Source organism: Oncorhynchus keta, chromosome 12 (genome assembly GCF_023373465.1).
Source record: "Oncorhynchus keta strain PuntledgeMale-10-30-2019 chromosome 12, Oket_V2, whole genome shotgun sequence".
Taxonomy (NCBI): Eukaryota; Metazoa; Chordata; class Actinopteri; order Salmoniformes; family Salmonidae; genus Oncorhynchus; species Oncorhynchus keta.
Window position 1 is genome coordinate 30,753,658 of NC_068432.1, and position 24,241 is coordinate 30,777,898.

General features: G+C 43.6%; 1 protein-coding gene across 1 annotated transcript in view; it reads left to right on the top strand.

The window, feature by feature from the left end:
- The first annotated feature begins 237 nt into the window (after positions 1-237).
- The window catches only part of LOC118391302 (plastin-3-like), a 30,551-nt gene continuing 6,547 nt past the window's right edge, over positions 238-24,241 (top strand). The window contains exons 1-14 of the mRNA XM_035782557.2: positions 238-439; positions 5,767-5,872; positions 6,138-6,289; positions 9,905-10,034; positions 18,520-18,652; positions 18,821-18,902; positions 19,091-19,256; positions 19,486-19,628; positions 21,343-21,438; positions 21,553-21,748; positions 21,860-21,938; positions 22,097-22,214; positions 22,403-22,536; positions 23,175-23,298. Of these exons, the coding sequence (XP_035638450.1) occupies positions 5,809-5,872; positions 6,138-6,289; positions 9,905-10,034; positions 18,520-18,652; positions 18,821-18,902; positions 19,091-19,256; positions 19,486-19,628; positions 21,343-21,438; positions 21,553-21,748; positions 21,860-21,938; positions 22,097-22,214; positions 22,403-22,536; positions 23,175-23,298 (1,617 nt within the window). The 5' untranslated portion in view covers positions 238-439; positions 5,767-5,808. The remainder of the gene's footprint in view (positions 440-5,766; positions 5,873-6,137; positions 6,290-9,904; positions 10,035-18,519; positions 18,653-18,820; positions 18,903-19,090; positions 19,257-19,485; positions 19,629-21,342; positions 21,439-21,552; positions 21,749-21,859; positions 21,939-22,096; positions 22,215-22,402; positions 22,537-23,174; positions 23,299-24,241) is intronic.

The following is a 24,241-nucleotide window of genomic DNA, read 5'->3' on the forward strand; positions in this document are numbered from 1 at the left end:
TACTTGCCTAGTTAAATAAAGGTCGAATCAAATATAAAAATGATTATGCCCCTGATCTTTTTTCCACTAATTGGTCTTTTGACCAGTCACATCAGACCGTTTCACATCAGAACTGATCTGATTGGTCAAAAGACCTATTAGTCTAAATAAGGTCCAAATTGGGCCCACTGTGGCTGCGTTTAAACAAGCAGCCCAATTCTAATCTTTTGCCCAATCAGCTCAGCTCTGATAAATATCTGATGTCAACATTTTTGTTGTGATTGAAAAAAAAAAGATCAGATTTAGGCTGCCTCTTTAAACGCAGCCTGTCATTAATTTGCTCTAAACACTTATTGGCTCGTCAGTAGGCCGAGGTTGCTAGTGCATTTCCATTGCTGGATGAGGGAGGAAGTCTCTGGGATCGAGCAGGACGTTGTGCGTAATTGTGGGGGCATCTGAAGTAAGTTATTTTTAAGAATACATAGTAACGTTACATCATGGTTTGTTTAAACTGGTCAACAACGTTCCCTTTTTCATCCATTAATTATACGTTTGTATGCTTTATAGTAGCATCTGTTAGCGATTCAGCTATTAACCCTAACTAGCCAGCTAACCGTCCCAAACTTTACCAGGGGAAATGACTTTGGATGTTGAGTAAATACATTAGGATAAATTGGATTTCAATATGCCCCTTGATTCTTTTCCTACTGTATTATTGAGTGTATGTTTGTTTATTCCATGTGTAACTGTCTCGAACTGCTTTGTTTTCTTGGCCAGGTCACAGTTGCAAATAAGAGCTTGTTCTCAACTAGCCTACCTGGTTAAATGTAAAGATTATATATATCTATCTCACACACACAAAGAAATTCGACCACGAAGGCCTGATTCACGCAGTCTGCTCTAAACAGTTGAGATGTGTCTTACTTGACCTCTGAAGCAATCTGAGGCTGGTAACTAATGAGTTTACCCTCCGCAGCAGAGTTAACTCTGGATCTGAGCGCTAATTCCATCATAGCGATTGGAGGTTTGTGCAACTGCACTTGAAGAAACTTTCAAATCTCTTAATTGTCCAGATTGACTGACCATGTCTTGGACCCTCTTTGCTTATTTGAGCTATTCTTGACATAATATTTTTCTTTCACCTTTATTTAACTAGTGAAGTCTGTTAAGAACAAATTCTTATTTACAGTGATGGCCTACACCGGCCAAACCCCGACGACGCTGGGCCAGTTGTGCGCTGCCCTACTGGACTCCCAATGGCGGCTGGTTGTGACACAGCCTGAATTGCTGCAAATAAACAACTAAAGGACACCAATAATAAGAAGACTTGCTTGGGCCAAGAAACATGAGCAATGGACACTAGACTGGTGGAAATCTGTCCTTTGGTCTGAGTCCACATTTTAGATGTTTTGTTCCAACTGCCTTGTCTTTGTGAGATGCAGAGTAGGTGAACGGATCTCCACATGTGGTTCCCACCATGAAGCATGGAGGAGGAGGTGTGATGGTGTGGGGGTGCTTTGCTGGTGACACTGTCAGTGATTTATTTAGAATTCAAGGCACACTTAACCAGTATGGCTACCACAGCATTCTGTAGTGATGCGCCATCCCATCTGGTTTGTGCTTAGTGGGGCGATCATTTGTTTTTCAACCGGACAATAACTCAGAACAGGTGAAATTGTAATTTATCTTGTGTTCATTGCACGCAGAGTCAGGGTATATGCAACAGTTTGGGCTGCCTGGCTCATTGCAAACTACTTTGCCATAATTTTATGTAATTATGACATATTTTGAAGGTTGTGCAATGTAACAAGCTTGTAAGCCTGCTGGTGATGGACGGACGCTATACTGTTACACTGGCAATACTAAAGTGCCTATAAGAACATCCAATAGTCAAAGGTTAATGAAATGCAAATGGTATAGAGGGAGTCTAATAATAATAATAATAATAATAATAATAATAATAATAATAATAATAATAATAATAATAATAATAACAACCTAAAACATCTTACCTGGGAATATTGAAGACTCATGTTAAAAGGAACCACCAGCTTTCAAATGTTCTCATGTTCTGAGCAAGGAACTTAAATGTTAGCTTTCTTACATTGCACTTTTACTTCTCCAACACTGTTTTTGCATTATTTAAACCAAATTGAAAATGTTTTGTTATTTATTTGAGGAGAAATTGATTTTATTTATTTTTTAAGTTAAAACAAGTGTTCATTCAGTATTGTTGTAATTGTCATTATTACATTTATTTTTATTTTTAAATTGGCCGAATAATCGGTATCTGCTTTTTTTTTGTTGGTCCTACTATAATCGGTATCTGTGTTGAAAAATCATAATCGGTCTACCTCTATTCTGCTTGGGGGGGAATATACACAGCAGTGACTAACCCCCCCCCCCAAAAAAAATCTGGTCAGTATATGATAGAGGTATTCCAGTTCGGGAGAACAGAAGGACTTGAGTTTCTGTACGTTACCACAATCGCACCATGGTAGTAGGTGCCAGGTGCACCTGTTTGAGTGTCAAGAACAGTGATGCTGCTGGGTGTTTCATGCTCAACAGTTTCCTGTGTGTATCAAGAATGGCCCGCCACCCAAAATACATCCAGCCATCGGGCAAAAAAGGGTCGTTGATTGACTAAAGGGGACAAAAAAGGCTGAAACAAATTGTAGCCAGACTGTTGCTCTGTAGTCTTTGGCTATGACTAAAGACCCCTAAAAAGATTGTACAACTTGTACCTTGACCGAAATGGGGTATGCTAGCCACGACCTTAGTTACTACTTAAAGCAAAAAAATAAGAAGTTGCTGTGGGCTGATGAACCAAAAACTTTGCCTAGTCTGAGTCCCTGTTCCTACTGTATCACGTGGTACACGCATCCATCATGCTGCGTCTCAACAAAGCTTGCGGGTGACGGTATGTTTTGGGCTCCTTGATAGAAGTAGCGCAACTTATGCATGCCATATGTGAACATTGCCAATCAGGTGCATCCCTTGGCAGTAGTGTATCCGTCTGCACTTAATTTATTTTTATCAAGTTAATGCCACCTGAAACCCCACCTCTTTAAGGAATACCTAGGATAGGATAAAGTAATCCTTCTCACCCCCCCCCCCCTTAAAATATTTAGATGCACTATTGTAAAGTGGCTGTTCCACTGGATGTCATAAGGTGAATGCACCAATTTGTAAGTCGTTCTGGATAAGAGCGTCTGCTAAATGACTTAAATGTAAATGTAATTATCCAGAAAGAGTTCCACAAACATGACTGTGAATTCAGCTTACTGCAGTGGCCTGTCCAGTCACCAGATCTCAAGCCAATTGAGCATCTGTGGGATGAGATTGAATTAGATTTTGGAGTAGAGATCCACTATAAGCCAATTGGACACCTGTGGGAAGCATTGGAGTCAACCTGGTCCAGCATCTCTGTGGAATGCTTTCGACACCTTGGAGTCCATGCCCTGACAAATTGAGGCTGTTCTGAGGGCAAAGGGGGGCGCGCTCAATATTAGGAAGGTGTTCCTAATGTTTTGTACACTGTCAGAGCCATGATTCTGTAAAACAGTATTATATAATTTGATTAGTGGGGAAATGCCCCGACATGACTCTCATAGGGAATTGCTGCTTTCTGGGGGAAAAAATATTTCCTAATAGTTTTGACTGAATTTAATTTCTAGTTTTGAGAGTTTGAGAAACCAAAGCACCTCTTTGCTCCCTTTAGTGTATGCAATCAATGATCTTCATTCATGGTTAGTGATTACACATGGTCTTTTGTCCTTTGTTCGTCCTGTTGAATATGTGCTTGTGATTCCAGAGGCTGATTGGTTGAGACTGGTCCTATTGGAGCAAGATCAGTCTGTTCGGTTGCTATCTCATTTATGATCATTTGGGGATGGGAAGTAGATGGGGTGGGCGGTGGAGTCCTGATTGCTCAGGTTGTTTTCAGCTGAGGAGCAAAATGGCTGAGGAGACTGTAATCGCTGAGGGCCCTTCATGATTCAAATCAACTGTCGGCTCTCTTTCTGCTGGTTTGGCAGAGTGGTCCGGTCACTAGAGGGTCTTTTGTAGTTGAGGCAGAATTTGACCCAAAGCTGAGGACCATTCACACCAAACCAAAACACAGGTATTGGGTATGGGGACTGTGAAAGTACAGAAATCTTGACTCTGACTTTAGGTGGGATTTAATATACTGCCCCAGCCCTTTCAGCTATAAAAGGAAGCAGGCATTGTAAATGAGTGGGATTTTGGTCTGTTTATGAAAGGGATAGGTTCCTAAGGACAACTTCTTGCAAACAGTATTTTAGAGTTCACCTTATTTTAGAGTTCAGATACATGTTAATACAGATGATAAACTAAGCAAAAAAAGATGTCAACTGCATTTATTTTCAACAAACTTAACGCGTAAATATTTGTATGAACGTAACAAGATTAAACAGATGTGGATAACAAATGGAATAATGTGTCCCTGAACAAAGGGGGGGCAATCAAAAGTAAGTCAGTATCTGGTGTGGCCACCAGCTGCATTAAGTACTGCAGTGCATCTCCTCCTTATGGACTGCACCAGATTTGCCAGGTCTTGCTGTAAGATGTTACCCCACTCTTCCACCAAGGCACCTGCAACTTCCTGGACATTTCTGGGGGGAATGGCCCTAGCCATCACCCTCCGATCCAACAGGTCCCAGTGTAACGCTTATTTTTTTGACGATAAATGCGAATCCGACAATCACCTCTGGTGAGACAAAACCGCGACTCGTAAGTGAAGATCACCTTTTGCCAGTCCTGTCTGGTCCAGCGACGGTGGGTTTGTACCCATAGGTGACGTTGTTACCGGTGATGTCTGGTGAGGCCTACTGTCTTACTTCAGGCCTACAAGCCCTCAGTCCAGTTTCAGATGGTTCTCAGCCTATTGCGGACAGTCTGAGCACTGATGGAAGGATTGTGCGTTCCTGGTGTAACTCAGGCAGTTGCCATCCGGGATGTTAGATGTACCGATCCTGTGCAGGTGTTAGACATGTTCTGCCACTGCAAGGACAATCAGCACTACAGGGAGACAGGACGGACAGCTGTCTTAGGCGTCTCACAGTACGGACATTGCAATTTATTGCCCTGACCATATCTACAGTCCCCAAGCCTCCTTGCAGCATGCCTAATGCACGTTCACGCAGGGACGCTGGGCATCTTTCTTTTGGTGTTTTTCCAGTTAGTGGAAAGACTTCTTTAGTGTCCTAAGTTTTCATAACTGTGACCTTAATTGGCTACTGTCTGTAAGCTGTTAGTGTCTTAATGACCATTTCCCCAAGTGCATGTTCATTAATTGTTTATGGTTCATTGAACATCCATGGGAAACAGTGTTTAAACCCTTCACAATGAAGATCTGTGAAGTTAATATGTAAAATTCCAAAATCTTTGAAAAGACAGGGTCCTGGAAAAAGGGACGTTTCTTTTTTTGCTGAGTTTGAGAACTTTGAACATCAATATGGACAGAGGACAAGTTACAGATGGATGCCAAAAAATTATGCAATAGCATTACTCCAACACATTTCTGTAGTCTGCTGGATACTGTAAGAGTGGGAGGCATTTTCTCCTAACTGGGGAAGGGTTGACTGGCCTGTGAGCATTGTCTTGGGCCATTTGCTCTGCGGACCCAGGTGACAAAGTGCACAGAAGTTGGGGTGGGGCCTACACACTTTCTACTGCCTCGTGAGCTGACTGGTTCTGGACTTCTGTTCCATGTCTCGCTCTAATGTCCAAACCTCATTGACAGTGTTCCCTGTTTTGTCTGTACAGAACCCACCTCTTAACTGACTACCTCGGATCATTTTCATCAAGATGGCAGGAAAGATGAGCTCCAAAGATGAGCTGGAGGAACTGAGAGAGGCATTTGGCAAAGTTGGTGAGTAGGCTACATTTGATTTATTTTCTGTGTTATTATGGTCATTAATGAATGTTTTCATAATGTGACATTACACACCTAGGCTAATAGTCAACAGCTTCTACATTGTACAGTCCCTGACGTTTTAGTCATATTAGCTTATTTTTTGTATTGTTTGGGAACCATGCCAGGGTTCCTAGAAACAAAGATTGTGTTGGCTGAATGCTGTTTGTAAAATCTTTTAATTTTTTAAATCATATGATTAAACTCCTGTCTGCATTTGTAGACCTCGATGGCAATGGCTCCATCTGTGACTACGAGCTCCATGAGTTGTTCAAGGAGGCAAACCTTCCCCTGCCTGGCTACAAAGTCAGGGAGATCATCCAGAAGCTGGATCGCAACAAGGACAACGAGATCAGCTTTGACGAGTTTGTATCAGTGAGTCATTGGGGGGGGGTCAAGAACTACGCAACAAAGCAGTAATTGATATCAGTAGTACTATTAAAATGAATGTAGAGTAGAACAAAAACGCATGAGAAGTAGAAATGAGAACACGTGTGAGTAAGGAACCTATATACAGGGTAAATGCAGTGTCGATACCATATTTGCAATGTGAAGGCAGGGATACTGGCGTGGTAGGTTTGCATGTGTTGTAAGGTGACTTGGCATCAGGATGTATGCTAAACAGTAGCAGTTCCAGGGAGGGCTGAGTCAGGTTTTCGCTCCGCCCTTGTACTTAATTGATGATTTAATCACATTTAGTAAAGAACTCCTCTCACCTGGTTGTGTAGGTCTTAAATGAAAGGGAAAACCTGCAGACACTAGGCCCTCCACTCCATTGAATAAGTTTGACACCCCTGGTGGTGTGTGTAGAGCAGAGCTCTCCAACCCTGTTCCTGGAGAGCTACTGTTCTGTAGGTTTTTGCTCCAACCCTAATCTAGCACACCTGATTCTAATAATTAGCTGCTTAATTAACTGAATTCAGGTTAGTTTCAACTGGGGTTGGAGTGAAAACATTCAGGAAGGTAGCTCTTCAGGAAAAGGTTTGAATCGCCCTGGTGTAGTGTGCATAGAGACCGTGGACCATGCAGGTAGTCCATGTAGCTATTTCTCTCTAACATTAATTTGAACTCTTAAACCTAAAATGATCTTAACAAGTGAGGACTGGCAAAATGTCCTCAGTTCTCAATTTTAATTGACTTCTGCTACTCAGAAGTAGAGTAAAATGTGTGTACGTACACACAGAAATTAGGTCAGAATAGTAGTGTGCCCTTATTTTGTTTTGCCTGTGATGACACTAATTTACAGGCCTGTGCTAGTCTCCATGTTGAGTAATGATATGACATCTTGCATCCCAAAAGAAAAAAAACAAATTCATAATCTCTAAGGCCATTTCTCATAGCTCAATGATGAGGACAATCTTAAATCTTGAATTCAGCCTTTTTTGTATGGTTTAACATAACTGTGGCTATTACAGTATATTTGTTAAGAGGGGATTGTGCTGTTTTTAGTTGCTATAATGGATTACATTATTTTTTTTAGGTTGAGATGAACATGAACAATATCCTTTCATTGAAAGCAAATTAAATCACAACAAATGCATTATTTATAAAGGGAAATGCATACTGTTGTGGTTACTATGGGCTTCCTCTATCTACAGTGCATAAGCAATGTAAGCTAACTAGGGTTGCACATTTTGGGGAATATTCAGTTGGAGACTTTCCATAGGAATATATGCTAATAAATATTAATACCGTTAAATGTAGACTCAGCAAAAAAGAAACGTCTCCCACTTGTAACACTTGCACGGGATCGGTACATCCAAACATCACACCTGCGGGACAGGTACAGGATGGCAACGACTACCTAAGTTACACCAGGAACGCACAATCCCTCCATCAGTGCTGAGACTGTCCGCAATAGGCTGAGAGTGGCTGAACTGAGGGCTTGTAGGCCTGTTGTCAGGTGAGGACCTGCCTTACATCACCGGCAACAACTATGGGCACAAACCCACCATTGCTGGACCAGACAGGACTGGCAAAAAGTGCTATTCACTTATGACTCACGGTTTTGTCTCACCAGGAGTGATGGTCGGATTCGCGTTTATCTTCGACGGAATGTGCGTTTACACCGAGGCCTGTACTCTGGCGCGGGACCGACGTGGAGGGTCCGTCATGGTCTGGGGTGGTGTGTCACCGCATCATCGGACTGTGCCTGCAATGACGACACGCTATCTCAGCGCTATGTGTTACAGGGAAGACATCTTCCTCCCTCATGTGGTACCCTTCCTGCAGGCTCATCCTGACATGATCCTCCAGCATGACAATTCCACCACGCACAGAACGAGCAGTATGGCTGATTTCCTGCAAGACGCGGATGTCAATATTCTGCCATGGCCTGCGACGGATCTCATGCATCTGTAAAATGGTAGTCTTGAAACTAAAGCTTTGGTTGTCTTCCTCTCAGGCTTCTGTCTTTTCCTTGGACCTCAATGTCTACCTCTTGAACATCAGACTGAGGCCAACTCTTCACTGTCACTTTCAAACCTTTTTGAGGATGGCTCATTGTCAGACTCAAAAGGCCTCATTTTCCCAGATGCCCACCAATTCTTCAACCCTCGTATTGGTCAGCCTGTGTGTGTTCCCAAACATGGACCAGTTGTGATCTGAGGTGGCTGATGTTGGTGGGATTTGGAGGATGATGGCGGCAACAGGAGAAAGAGTTCTACATTGGCTGCAGTGAAATGTCTCCATCAGATGGTGCCCGTGGCGTTTTCCTGTAAAGATTAGAGGAAAAAATGTGTGTAAAAATACTATTTCCGTGTACAGATAAATGGTGAAGCAGTTTAACAAACTCCATTGTAAGAAATGTTTAAAAATGAAATGTTTATGGAAATGGGTGAATTAACACCTCAGCAGGTTCAAGCAAGCTAAAACCCACATGGTGGCAAACTAACTAGAAGAATTTTTTTTTTTTTGCTGTAGGCTATTTACTAGTTAACAAAAAAATCATGTCATATAAAATATATTCACCCCACCCAGTATTGTAATTCTAATTTACCAGAAAGCATGTAGTCCTTGGTGCAGAGTGTAGTAGTGTGGGCTCAATAGCATCTATTAGTGTGCAAGATCTTGAGAATCAGCTGTACATGTGATGGAAGAATGCATAGGGTTGCAATTCCATTGCATTTGGGATAGTTTAACCAAAATATGCTGCAAGATCTAGAATTGGCTTGTTTATCCCATAAAATAGGTTCACTGTTGTAAGCCAACTTTAAAAAAAAAAAATTTCTGAATTTAAACCCAGGAATTTTGCTTAACTTCTCATGGAAAATTTCTGTAATTTTACTAAGCTTTAGGATTTCAAACTAATGCTACATGATCTGATGTTTGTGGCATACACCTTTTTAATGTCACTCCATTCCAGGCTGAGTAGCTGGTGGTGACTACTGAGACCAGCAGGTGTCAGGTCAGCGACTAGAGATGTTGGGGCCTGTGAATACAAACTTGTTGATTTACTTGGCTCAAACTTTGGCTCCTGTATAGATTTTAGGCCAGTGACAAATGTCTTTCTAACCCAACCTACACCCCCTCGCATCCTTATTTCCAAAAGCATTTCCCCTGGCCATTCAGCATACAGTATCCCATATGTTTACTTCTTACAAAGGAGGATGAAATGTTTGGTACACAGAGGCACTTAGCTTCCTGTTAAACACTGGTGTTTCTGTTACCATATGGCCTCTCCTCAGTGAGAACCTTACTGACTAGAATTGCAGCTTACTGAATTTGTCTTGACTCGTGCAACAGATTCGAGATGTCACAATTCCTTTTTATACAGATTTCTCTTGTAGTAATCCTCATGGCTGAGCATAATGTAATCATAACTATATTAAGATCTTGAGGTTAGTCATGGTTTGTGGGAGCTTAATGCTTCTGCATTGCTTGTTTGTTGTTTTAGGCTTGGTTTCTGTACAGCACTTTGAGATATCAGCTGGTCTAAGAACAAAATATAAATACATTTGATTTAAATGCACTTTGCCCCCTCTACTGCAGATATTCCAGGAGTTGAAGAGCAGTGACATTGCCAAAAGCTTTCGGAAGGCCATTAACAGGAAGGAGGGGATCCTGGCCATAGGAGGGACATCTACACAGTCCAGCGAGGGAACGCAACACTCCTTCTCTGGTGAGCTGCTCACAGCATCTCGTACCACTTCTGTCATTGCATTACAGTATGTTGTATTGCATATATGTAGGGTCTTTGCTTTAATCTAGGGGAACCTTACTCATGAGTTTAGGTAGATGCCCTGTTTGTCTCTTTTGTAGTGTATTGATTTGTCAATCGAAAACAATAACTGGGTTTCGGATGTCATAGGAATAATCTTTTCTGTGTAGTGACGAAGCAGTGGAGGCTACTCAGATGAGGAAGGGGAGGTGAATTCTCTGTGAATTTCATAAAAATAGGTAATATTACAGCTTTCTTTGGGGATAACTATTTAAAATATATTCATCACCAAATAATTGATAAACTGTTTTGCAATGGTCTACAGTAGCCTCAACAGCACTCTGTAGGGTAGCACCACGGTGTAGCTGGAGGATAGATGGTTTCCACTCTCCTCTGGGTACATTGATTTCAATACAAAACCTAGTAGGCTCTTGGGTCTCACCCCCTTCCATAGACTTACACAATTGACAACTTCAGGATGACCTCCGATCATTGCTTTTGGCTGGACAAAATGTCAAAGCTGCAATCAGGATCAGATAATGAATCTAGTACTAAAAGCACAAGCTATAGTTGGCAGTGCATATAATATGGTGAGAAGTTGTCAGACAATAGTTGAGCAGTTTTAAAAGAATACCTTTCTTCAAAAATGGATGAGCTAGCTAGTTTAGCCTACTCAAACACCTGACTCTGACTGCTCCTGTGTTAGCTAGCTGGCTATGTTCTTCAACACTGACATTTTTCCAAGGTAAGAATTTGGTTTTATACATTTTTTGCAACCGGGGCCCACCGGTGTGACTGCTGAAGTGTTTTTGTGACTGTACTGCATGATTTGTAGCGGGTTTACTAATGCGTTATATTAGCATGTTTGACTATGACGTTATATAATGTGGTGGCAACTATGTAGGCTCTGTCTAGCTGTTATGATATTTGGTTTAAAAGGGTTTTCAACAGGTCAGACAGCTGAGGTCCACAAGCGATGGGAAAAGTTGAGGAATTACAGCAAGCAAAGTGATCATGCTGTTAGTTGCTGCTATGAAAGTGAACTGCATTTGTGTGATCAGGAGTGTATTCGTTCTGCAGTTTCTGTTAAAGTTTCTTAAACAGAATGGCGATAAACAACTTAATTTGTCCAGTAAACTCCCGTTTTCAACTGTACTAATGATTATGCCCTAGATCAGCTAGATGCAGGAAAGTGTGTGCAGGACTGTGTTGAATGAGTCACTGTCACCCTGATTACTAAACATTACATTCACAAGTTGAATTTTAACTTTCATTCATAGGCTAGGTTGTAGCTACTTCATGATGGGTATAGGGAAATTCGAGTCATGTAGTAGGTTATCTATTGATGTTACCTTGAGCTGGGTGAATGGAATTTGATATTTTATTTAACCTTTAAACAGGTAGGTTAGTTGAACTCTTTGGCAACTGCGACCTAGCCAAAATAAGGCAAAGCAGTTTGACACATGCAATCAATAATACAGTAGGACAATCTATACATTTACATTTACATTTAAGTCATTTAGCAGACGCTCTTATCCAGAGCGACTTACAAATTGGTGCATTCACCTTATGACATCCAGTAGAACAGTCACTTTACAATAGTGCATCTAAATCTTAAAGGGGGGTGAGAAGGATTACTTATCCTATCCTAGGTGGGGTTTCAGGTGTCTCCGGAAGGTGGTGATTGACTCCGCTGTCCTGGCGTCGTGAGGGAGTTTGTTCCACCATTGGGGAGCCAGAGCAGCGAACAGTTTTGACTGGGCTGAGCGGGAACTGTACTTCCTCAGTGGTAGGGAAGCGAGCAGGCCAGAGGTGGATGAACGCAGTGCCCTTGTTTGGGTGTAGGGCCTGATCAGAGCCTGGAGGTACTGAGGTGCCGTTCCCCTCACAGCTCCGTAGTCAAGCACCATGGTCTTGTAGCGGATGCGAGCTTCAACTGGAAGCAAGTGGAGAGAGCGGAGGAGCGGGGTGACGTGAGAGAACTTGGGAAGGTTGAACACCAGACGGGCTGCGGTGTTCTGGATGAGTTGTAGGGGTTTAATGGCACAGGCAGGGAGCCCAGCCAACAGCGAGTTGCAGTAGTCCAGACGGGAGATGACAAGTGCCTGGATTAGGACCTGCGCCGCTTCCTGTGTGAGGCAGGGTCGTACTCTGCGGATGTTGTAGAGCATGAACCTACAGGAACGGGCCACCGCCTTGATGTTAGTTGAGAACGACAGGGTGTTGTCCAGGATCACGCCAAGGTTCTTAGCGCTCTGGGAGGAGGACACAATGGAGTTGTCAACCGTGATGGCGAGATCATGGAACGGGCAGTCCTTCCCCGGGAGGAAGAGCAGCTCCGTCTTGCCGAGGTTCAGCTTGAGGTGGTGATCCGTCATCCACACTGATAAGTCTGCCAGACATGCAGAGATGCGATTCGCCACCTGGTCATCAGAAGGGGGAAAGGAGAAGATTAATTGTGTGTCGTCTGCATAGCAATGATAGGAGAGACCATGTGAGGTTATGACAGAGCCAAGTGACTTGGTGTATAGCGAGAATAGGAGAGGGCCTAGAACAGAGCCCTGGGGGACACCAGTGGTGAGGAGACAGATTCTCGCCACGCCACCTGGTAGGAGCGACCTGTCAGGTAGGACGCAATCCAAGCGTGGGCCGCGCCGGAGATGCCCAACTCGGAGAGGGTGGAGAGGAGGATCTGATGGTTCACAGTATCGAAGGCAGCCGATAGGTCTAGAAGGATGAGAGCAGAGGAGAGAGAGTTAGCTTTAGCGGTGCGGAGCGCCTCCGTGATACAGAGAAGAGCAGTCTCAGTTGAATGACTAGTCTTGAAACCTGACTGATTTGGATCAAGAAGGTCATTCAGAGAGAGCTGGCCAAGGACGGCACGTTCAAGAGTTTTGGAGTCTGTAGTTGACATCGGAGGGATCGAGTGTAGGTTTTTTCAGAAGGGGTGCAACTCTCGCTCTCTTGAAGACGGAAGGGACGTAGCCAGCGGTCAGGGATGAGTTGATGAGCGAGGTGAGGTAAGGGAAATGGTCTGGAGAAGAGGGGATAGGGTCAAGCGGGCAGGTTGTTGGGCGGCCGGCCGTCACAAGACGCAAGATTTCATTTGGAGATAGAGGGGAGAAAGAGGTCAGAGCACAGGGTAGGGCAGTGTGAGCAGAACCAGCGGTGCCGTTTGACTTAGCAAACGAGGATCGGATGTCGTCGACCTTCTTTTCAAAATGGTTGACGAAGTCATCTGCAGAGAGGGAGGAAGGGGGGGGGGGATTCAGGAGGGAGGAGAAGGTGGCAAAGAGCTTCCTAGGGTTAGAGGCAGATGCTTGGAATTTAGTGGTAGAAAATGGCTTTAGCAGCAGAGACAGAGGAGGAAAATGTAGAGAGGAGGGAGTGAAAGGATGCCAGGTCCGCAGGGAGGCGAGTTTTCCTCCACTTCCGCTCGGCTGCCCGGAGCCCTGTTCTGTGAGCTCGCAATGAGTCGTCGAGCCACGGGGCGGGAGGGGAGGACCGAGCCGGCCTGGAGGATAGGGGACATAGAGAGTCAAAGGATGCAGAAAGGGAGAGGAGGGTTGAGGAGGCAGAATCAGGAGATAGGTTGGAGAAGGTTTGAGCAGAGGGAAGAGATAGGATGGAAGAGGAGAGAGTAGCGGGGGAGAGAGAGCGAAGGTTGGGACGGCGCGATACCATCCGAGTAGGGGCAGTGTGGGAGGTGTTAGATGAGAGCGAGAGGGAAAAGGATACAAGGTAGTGGTCGGAGACTTGGAGGGGAGTTGCAATGAGGTTAGTGGAAGAACAGCATCTAGTAAAGATGAGGTCGAGCGTATTGCCTGCCTTGTGAGTAGGGGGAAGGTGAGAGGGTGAGGTCAAAAGAGGAGAGGAGTGGAAAGGAGGCAGAGAGGAATGAGTCAAAGGTAGACGTGGGGAGGTTAAAGTCGCCCAGCACTGTGAGAGGTGAGCCGTCCTCAGGAAAGGAGCTTATCAAGGTATCAAGCTCATTGATGAACTCTCCGAGGAACCTGGAGGGCGATAAATGATAAGGATGTTAAGCTTGAAAGGGCTGGTAACTGTGACAGCATGGAATTCAAAGGAGGCGATAGACAGATGGGTAAGGGGAGAAAGAGAGAATGACCACTTGGGAGAGATGAGGATCCCGGTGCCACCACCCCGCTGACCAGAAGCTCTCTGGGTGTGCGGGAACACGTGGGCGGACGAAGAGAGGGCAGTAGGAGTAGCAGTGTTGTCTGTGGTGATCCATGTTTCCGTCAGTGCCAAGAAGTCGAGGGACTGGAGGGAGGCATAGGCTGAGATGAACTCTGCCTTGTTGGCCGCAGATCGGCAGTTCCAGAGGCTACCGGAGACCTGGAACTCCACGTGGGTCGTGCGCGCTGGGACCACCAGATTAGGGTGGCCGCGGCCACGCGGTGTGGAGCGTTTGTATGGTCTGTGCAGAGAGGAGAGAACGGGGATAGACAGACACATAGTTGACAGGCTACAGAAGAGGCTACGCTAATGCAAAGGAGATTGGAATGACAAGTGGACTACACGTCTCGAATGTTCAGAAAGTTAAGCTTACGTAGCAAGAATCTTATTGACTAAAATGATTAAAATGATACAGTACTGCTGAAGTAGGCTAGCTGGCAGTGGCTGCGTTGTTGACACTACACTAATCAAGTCGTTCCGTTGAGTAATAGTTTCTGCAGTGCTGCTATTCGGGGGCTAGCTGGCTAGCTAGCAGTGTTTACGTTGCGTTAAAAGAACGACGTTAAAAGAACGACAATAGCTGGCTAGCTAACCTAGAAAATCGCTCTAGACTACACAATTATCTTTGATACAAAGACTGCTATGTAGCTAGCTATGTAGCTAGCTACGATCAAACAAATCAAACCGTTGTACTGTAATGAAATTAAAATGTGATACCTGTGAATGCGACCGGGTTGTTGAGTTCTATTCAGTAGACGTTGGCTAGCTGTTAGCTGTTAGCTGTTGGCTAGCTAGCAGAGTCTCCTACGTTAAGGACGACAAATAGCTGGCTAGCTAACCTCGGTAAATTAAGATAATCACTCTAAGACTACACACTCTAAACTACACAATTATCTTGGATACGAAGACAGCAAAGACAACTATGTAGCTAGCTAACACTACACTAATCAAGTCGTTCAGTTGAGTGTAATAGTTACTACAGTGCTGCTAATCGCTAGCTGGCTAGCTGGCTAATAGCAGTGAGGACTACGTTAGGACGACGAAATACGATAATTATGCAATTATCTTTGATACAAAGACGGCTATGTAGCTAGCTAAGAAGAAATTGCTAAGATTAGACAAATCAAACCGTTGTACTATAATGAAATGTAATGAAAAAGTTATACTACCTGCGGAGCGAAGTGCCGATGCGACCGCTCGCTCCAACCCGGAAGTAGTTGTATAGCATAAATACAGTATGGGGTAGATTGGATGGGCTATTTACAGATGAGTTATGTGCAGTGATCTGAGAGTTGCTCTGGCACTTAAATCTAGTGATTTGAGGTCAGTCTCCAGCTTCAGATTTTTGCAGTTTGTGCGAGTCATTGGCAGCAGATAACTGTAAGGAATGTAGGCCAAAGGAAGGATTGGCTTTGGGGGTGACCAGTGTGAGACCTGCTGGAGCGTGTGCTGCTCTTGTGACCAGTGAGCTGAGGGAAGGTGGGACTTTACCTAGCAGAGACTTGTAGAATACCTGGAGCCAGTGGGTTTGGTGATGAGTATGAAGCGAGGGCCAGCCGACGAGAGCATACAGGTTGCAGTGGTGGGTAGTATATGGGGCTTTGACAAAACGGATGGCACTGTGATAAACTACATCAAATTTGCTGAGTAGAGTGTTGGAGGCTATTTTGTAAGTGACGTCAAGGATCAGTAGGATACCCTTGTAAAACTGACTGTTTGGCAGCATGAGTGAAGGATGCTTTGTTGCGAAATAGGAAGCCAATTCTAGATATAATTTTGGTTTAGAAATGTGAGTATTGAAGGAGAGTTTAGTCTAACCAGACACCTAGGTATTTGTAGTTGTCCACATTTTCTAAGTCACAACCGTAGTGATGCTGGACGGGCGGGCAGGTGCGGGCATCGATCAGTTGAAGAGCATGCATTTAGTTTTACTTGTATTTAAGAGCAATTGGAGGCCACGGAAGGAGAGTTGTATGGTATTGAAGCTCATCTGGAGGTTAATTTAGTGTCCAAAGAAGGGCCAGATGTATACAGAATGGTTTCATCTGAGTAGAGGTGGTTCAATCACCAGCAGCAAGAGTGACATAGATGTATACAGAGAAAAGAGTTGGCCTGAGAATTGAACCCTGTGGCACCCCCAGAGACTGCCAGAGGTCTGGACAACAGGCCCTCCGATTTGACACTGAATTCTGTCTGAGAAGTAGTTGGTGAGTCAGGCGACGCAATCATGAGAAACCAAGGCTGTTGAGTCTGCCAATAAGAATGTTATGATTGACAGAGTCGAAGTCCTTAGCCAGGTCGATGACTATCGATGGTGGTTATATCGTTTAGGACCTTGAGCGTTGCTGAGGTGCACCCATGACCAGCTCTGAAACCAGATTGCATAGCGGAGAAGGTACGGTGAGATTTGAAATGGTTGGTAAGCTGTTTGTGAACTTGGCTTTCAAAGACCTTAGCAAGGCAGGGTAGAATAGATTTAGGTCTGTAGCAGTTTGGATCTAGTGTCTCCCCCTTTGAAGAGGGATGACTGTGGCATCTTTCCAATCTATGTGTATCTCAGATGATACGAAAGAGGTGAACAGGTTAGTAATAGGGGTTGCAACAATTTCGGCAGATCATTTTAGAAAGAGAGGGTCCAGATTTTGCAGCTCCTTCAGAACATCAGCCATCTGGATTTGGGTGGGGGAGGTTTGGGTGAGTTATGTGGAGCGCAGGGCTGTTGACTGGGGTAGCCAGGTGGAAAGCATGGCCAGCCTTAGAAAAATGCTTATTGAAATTCTCTATTGTGGATTTAAATTCTCTATTGTGGGTTTATTGGTGTTAAGTGTTTCCTAGCCTCGGGGCAGTTGGGAGGAGGTGCTTTTATGCTCCATGGACTTTAGTGTCCCAGAACTTTTTGTAGTTTGTGCAAATTTCTGTTAGGAAAGCAAAGGCTAGCTTTTTCATACTCCCTGTGTATATTTGTTCTTAACTTCCCTGAAAAGTTGCGTATCACGTGCTGTTCGACGCTAATGCAGAACGCCACAGGATGTTTTTGTGCTGGTCAAGGGCAGTTGGGTCTGGAGAGAACCAAGGACTATCTGTTCTTGGTTCTACCTTTTTTTTATTTTTTATGGGGCATGCATATTTAAGATGTTGAGGAAAGCACTTTTAAAGAATCAGTCATCCTCTACTGATGGAATGAGGTCAATATCCTTCCAGGATACCCGGGCCAGGTCGACTAGAAAGGCCTGCTCACAAGTGTTTTAGGGAGCGTTTGACAGTGAGGGGTGGTTGTTTGACCGCAAACTAATTACGGATGCAGGCAATGTAAGGTGTCCAAGGCACAGCTGGGGGCAGAGGGTGGTCTATAGCAAAGATGGATTTTTAAAAGTACGACAGAGTTCTATCATTTCGAACTTCTACTATCTCTGCAGTAGATTGCAACACCGCCCCCTTTGGCAGTTCTATGTTGTCAAATGTTAGGGATGGAAATTTCAGGGGTTTTGGTGGACCTTCTAAGCCTGGATTCAGACACGGCTCGGACATCCAGGTTGGCTGAATGTGCTAAAGCAGTGAATAAAACATACTTAGGGAGGTGGCTTCTAATGTTAACATGTATGAAACCAAGGCTTTTACGGTTACAGAAGTCAACAAATGAGAGCACCTGTGGAGCTAGGCACTGCAGGGCCTGGATTAACCACTACATCACCGGTGTAGGATGAGGGTACGGCTAAAGGCTAACAGGACTGGTTACTTAGTGCGTTCAGAGCAGAGAGTAAAAGGAGCAGGTTTCTGGGCATGAGAGACTAGATTCAAGGCATAATGTACAGACAGATGTATGGTAGGGTGTGAATACTTTGGAGGTAAACCTAGGCTTTGAGTAATGATGAGAGCGATTGTCTCGAGGTTTATACCAGGTGATGTCACCGCATAAGTGGGAGGTGGAACTAAATGGTAGGTTAAGGCATATTGAGCAGGGCTAGAGGCTCTACAGTGAAATAAGATTTCTAACCAGGACAGTAATGGACAAGGCATATTGATATTAGGGAGAGGCATGCGTAGCCGGGTGATCAATAGGGGTCCAGTGAGTGGTTGGGCTGGCTGGAGACACAGCGATTCAGACAGCTAGCAGGCCGGGGCTGAATGACAGTCATCCAATATACTGTATTTGAAATGATCAAATGTTTTATCGTCCTCTCTCATTTTAAACTGCACTGACCACCACTGTTATGTGGTGCTAGTTGTTTCTCTGTGCTGTCCTATGCAGAGGAGGAACGGTACGCGTTTGTCAACTGGATAAACACAGCACTGGAGAATGACCCTGACTGCAAGCATGCCCTGCCCATGGACCCCAACTCAGACTCCCTCTTCAAGTCCCTGGGCGACGGCATCGTTCTTTGGTGAGACCATAGATTTATATAATTGTGTTCTGTATAATTCCTGCCCTTCAAGCCTTACAGCCCCTAATACAGCTATTTTTCCTTACACGTGGTGGTTTGAAATGGGGCATACATGTGTCTTCCAACATTAGGACCCCTCATAAAGCAGCTGTTTATGTGCTCCTGTAGTAAAATGATCAACTTGTCGGTGCCAGACACGATTGACGAGAGGACCATAAACAAGACAAAACTGACACCGTTCACAATACAGGTCCTTACAAACTCAACCAAACTGGTCATATACTGTAGTTGACTGAGTGATTGTTAGATTTAGTCATTCCACCCCATGCTATTGTAAAGAGAATTACTGTCATCTGTTTAATTTACATATGTGGGAGGCCTTGTTTCTCTTTTGTGAACGGTACTTCAAAACGGTCTTTGTTTCTGTTTGTCCTACAGGAGAATCTGAACCTTGCTCTGAACTCTGCCTCTGCCATTGGCTGCCACGTGGTGAACATTGGGGCTCTGGACCTTAGGGAGGGGAAGCCCCACCTGGTGCTGGGCCTGCTGTGGCAAATCATCAAGATCGGCCTGTTCGCTGACATCGAGCTCAGCAGGAATGAAGGTGAGGGGATTTCACAGCACTATCACGTCTTTGGTGACTCATGAACCTGGTATTTAACCATTTTATTCCTCATCACGGTACATTGACCTATTACAAGGATCAAAGATGTCTTTTTATGTCCGGTAGTCTGTCCTCAGTTTTGAAGTATATATTTTTCATGGCTGAAGACCTCTGGTCAGTGAGTTGTGGTGATGTAGCTGACTATGTCCTGTGACCCTGTCTCCTTCAGCCCTGGCTGCTCTGCTGAGGGATGGAGAGACCCTGGAGGACTTGATGAAGCTGTCTCCAGAGGAGCTGCTGCTGCGCTGGGCTAATTTCCACCTGGAGAATGCAGGCTGGGAGAAAATCAGTAACTTCAGCTTGGACATCAAGGTATGGATGTGTAAAATCCATGTACAGTGACTTCAATGTATTTTCACCCATTGACGTTTTCCACATTTTGTTATCACGGTGAAATTAAAATGGATTTAATTGTGTCTTTTTTGTCAATGACCTACATAATTCTCTCAGTGGAAGAAAATAATCTTGACTAGATAAGTATTCAACCACCTGAGTCAGTACATGTGAAAATCAACTTTGGTAGCTATTTACAGCTATGAGTCATTCTGGGTTAGTCTCTGAACTTTCCACACCTGATTGTGCAAATTCTTCAAGCTTAGTCAAATTGGGTGTTCATCATTGCAAGAAAAATATTTTATAGCAGATTTCAGTCAAAACTGTTAGGCTATTGTCCTGCTGAAAGGTAAATTCATCTCCCAGTGTCTGGTGGAAAGCAGATTTTCCTCTAGAATTTTGACGGGTGCTTCTCTCTTTAAAAAATCCTGAAACACCCCAGTCCTTAACAATTGCAAGCATACCCATAACATGATTCCGCCACCACTATGCTTGAAAATGATGGAGCGTGGTCCTCGATAATGTATTGGATTTGCCCCATAACTTTTTATTTGGCAAAAAGTGAATTGCTTAGTCACATTTTCTGCAGTATTACTTTAGTGCCCTGTTGCAAACAAATGAATGAATTTTTATTCTATGCAGGTTAGTTTCCTTTTCACTCTTAATTTGGCTAGTATTGTGGAGTAACTACAATGTTGATCCAGCCTCACTTTTCTCCTACCATTAAATTGTAACTGTTTTTGTCACCATTGGCCTCATGGTGAAATTCCTGAGCAGTTTCCTTCCTCTCCGGCAACCGAGTTAGGAAGTACGCCTGTATCTTTGTATTGATACATCATCCAAAGTGTAAAAAGTTGACCATGCTAAAGGGCATAGTCAATGTCTGCTACCAATAGGTGCCCTTCATGAGGCATTGGAAAACCTTTTTGTGTTTGACATTCATTGCTCGACTGAGGGCCCTTACAATTATCTGTATGTGTGGGGTACAGAGATGAGTTAATCATTCAACTCATGTTAAACACTATTGCAGAGTGAGTCCATGCAACTTATTATGTGACTTGTTAAGCAAATTGTTACTCCTAAACTAATTTAGGCTTGAATAGTTATTGGCTTAAGGTTTTTATATTTGTATAACTGTCAAAAAACAATTATACTTTGATATTATGGGGTTATGCCAGTGACAAATCTCAATTTAATACATTTTAAATTTAGGCTGTAATGCCATAAAATGTGTAAGGAGTCAAGGGGTGTGAACTGAGTGCACTGTCTTTATGGTTAATGTAATACTATTCTCATCTTCACAAAGAAGTGTTGGAACAATAGCTAAATCAAATAGATGAATGTGCCTCAAACAAGGCTTTATCCAAATCTGGACTCTTAAATGTTCTCTTTGAAAGAATAGAAGGTTCTTTGTAAAGTTAAATGTTTTATATATTATGCCTGTGCTTTGATTTCTGACTGACACTTTTCTTTAGCAGACAGACCTTTCAACATGCTCTATGAAGTAACTTTACAACTTCCTTACTGTATAGCAATTGACAATAGCGTCATGGTCATTGTACTGTAATATTTTCTGTCATGGTCATTGCATACTTGTCTATGTGTGTTCCCATGTGGCCTGCACAGCCTTGTATCTCAGTGTGCTTGGTTTTTTTTTTCCTATGCTGAGATTGAAACAAGATTTCTGTTTCAGGACTCCAGAGCCTATTTCCACCTCCTCATCCAAATCTCCCCCAAATGCACAGAGGAAGACCAGCCACACACAGACATCAGCATGGCAGGCTTCAGTGTAAGCACTTTTACGGCAAATATACAAATTCTATACACAGATAACATGGCTAAGAAGATTCTGAAGGGATACATTAAATGTTATTCGCATGACCCTGTGGTGCCTATCTTATAGGAGAAGGATGACCTGAAGAGGGCAGAGAACATGCTTAAGCAGGCTGACAGGCTGGACTGTCGCCAGTTTGTCACACCAGCCGACGTAGTCTCTGGCAACCCCAAACTCAACTTGGCCTTTGTGGCCAATCTCTTCAACAAGTACCCGTCTCTCACCAAGCCTGAGGGAGAGGGCATTGACTGGGGCCTGCTGGAAGGTGTGTGTTGAGCTAGTCTGTTGGTCATGAGGTTGCTATGTGATTTCTGTTCAGTATATATTGTACACCCCTAGACCTTAAAATCACTCAACAGCTCTATTTTGTATTTAGGTGAGACACGAGAAGAGGGAACATTCCGGAACTGGATGAATTCCCTGGGCGTGAACCCACATGTCAATCATCTGTATGGGTATGTACCAAATTCAACTAATGACTTACATGAAAAATTAAACTGCCAATGACCTACTGCTCATAACATGCTCCCTACCAGTAGTGTTCATACACAGGGTAAGGTTTCTTTGGCTTTATTATCAATGAGTAACCTAAATAACTAGCTTTACTCTATAGAGACCTAGCAGACGCCTTGGTCATCCTTCAGCTTTATGAAAAGATAAAAGTACCCGTTGACTGGACCAACAAAGTCAACAAGCCACCATATCCCAAGATTGGGACAAACATGAAAAAGGTTGACTATTGTCAAATAAAATCTCTCTTCCTCCATTTATTTTTACTTTGAAAGAATGGTAAATAATACTGCAGAACTGACTGTTTTCAACTATTCATAGATCAAAAGACCACAGCTCCAATTCCAGTTCTGGAGAGAGACTAATTTTGTTTTTCTCTTGAGTCATACTGTGTTTTGTCTGCTCTCAGTTGGAGAACTGCAACTATGCAGTGGATCTTGGAAAGATGAAGGCCAAGTTTTCTCTGGTTGGCATTGGTGGGCAGGACCTGAACGATGGCAACGCCACCCTGACGCTGGCTCTGCTGTGGCAGCTCATGAGGAGGTGAGTCTTGGCACTTGCTTAGATCAATATGTAACATACTGTTTTATAGCCAGGGATAAAATATGTAATTATTATTTCTGGTTGTTTATGGAAAGACAGAGCACAGGTAAAATAAAGATCCAGGGTGAGGGCTGAAGGGAACATTTTACCCCAATTGTCTTACCGTCAGTCATACTGTCAAATATTTTGATAATCTTAGTAGTTTCCTGAAACCAAAAATATGCTGCTCCAATTTTAACTTTGCATTGTTACTTCAATACCCAGAAGTTGTTATTTTATCATTTGTCCAGCTAGGCATGGTTATGGGCTGAAGTAGATGGTGTGTAGAATTCCCAGTTTGTTCTGTTACAATACTACGATCTGTGGTGGTACTGTCAGCGATATTTGACATGCTTTCACATGCGGTTGCTTTTCAGTAAATCGGGGTCATAAGAGAAGGCAGCATATGGCAAAATGTTTTGTAAACCTGGCCCCCAGGCAACAGCACTGGAATATTGTTCATGTTAGTTCTTAAGCAGATCTTGATGAAGTTGATTTTCCATTTACTCTTGCCTGATCTTCAGTGACTGCATGCTAACCACTGCCGAGTGCACCAGAAACTGATCAATATACTAGCTAACACTTGACATCTCTCCTAGATATACTCTGAATGTACTAGAGGACTTGGGAGATGGCCAGATGGCTAATGATGACGACATTGTCAAATGGGTCAATACAACCTTGTCAGAGGCGGGGAAAACAACCAAGATCTCAAGCTTCAAGGTTTGTAAAGCATTTATTTATTTATATATATATATATATATATATACACACACACACACACACACACACAGTGGGGCAAAAAAGTATTTAGTCAGCCACCAATTGCAAGTTCTCCCACTTAAAAATATGAGAGGCCTGTAATTTTCATCAAGTGTACACTTCAACTATGACAGACAAAATGATAAAAGAAGATCCAGAAAATCACATTGTAGGATGGATTTTTAATGAATTTATTTGCAAATTATGGTGGAAAATAATTATTTGGTCAATAACAAGTTTTTCAATACTTTGTTATATACCCTTTGTTGGCAATGACAGAGGTGAAGACTTACAGAAAACGTTTGACAAGGTTTTCACACACTGCTGGTATTTTGGCCCATTCCTCCATGCAGATCTCCTCTAGAGCAGTGATGTTTTGGGGCTGTTGCTGGGCAACATGGACTTCCAACTCCCAAAGATTTTCTATGGGGTTGAGATCTGGAGACTAGCTAGGTCACTCCAGGACCTTGAAATGCTTCTTACGAAGCCACTCCTTCGTTGCCCGGGCGGTGTGTTTGGGATCATTGTCATGCTTAAAGACCCAGCCATGTTTCATCTTCAATGCCCTTGCTGATGGAAGGAGGTTTTCACTCAATTTCACGATACATGGCCCCATTCATTCTTTCCTTTACACGGATCAGTCGTCCTGGTCCCTTTGCAGAAAAACAGCTCCAAAGCATGATGTTTCCACCCCCATGCTTCACAGTAGGTATGGTGTTCTTTGGATGCAACTCAGCATTCTTTGTCCTCCAAACACGACGAGTTGAGTTTTTACCAAAAAGTTATATGTTGGTTTCATCTGACCATATGACATTCTCCCAATCTTCTTCTGGATCATCCAAATGCTCTCTAGCAAACTTCAGACGGGCCTGGACATGTACTGGCTTAAGCAGGGGGACACGTC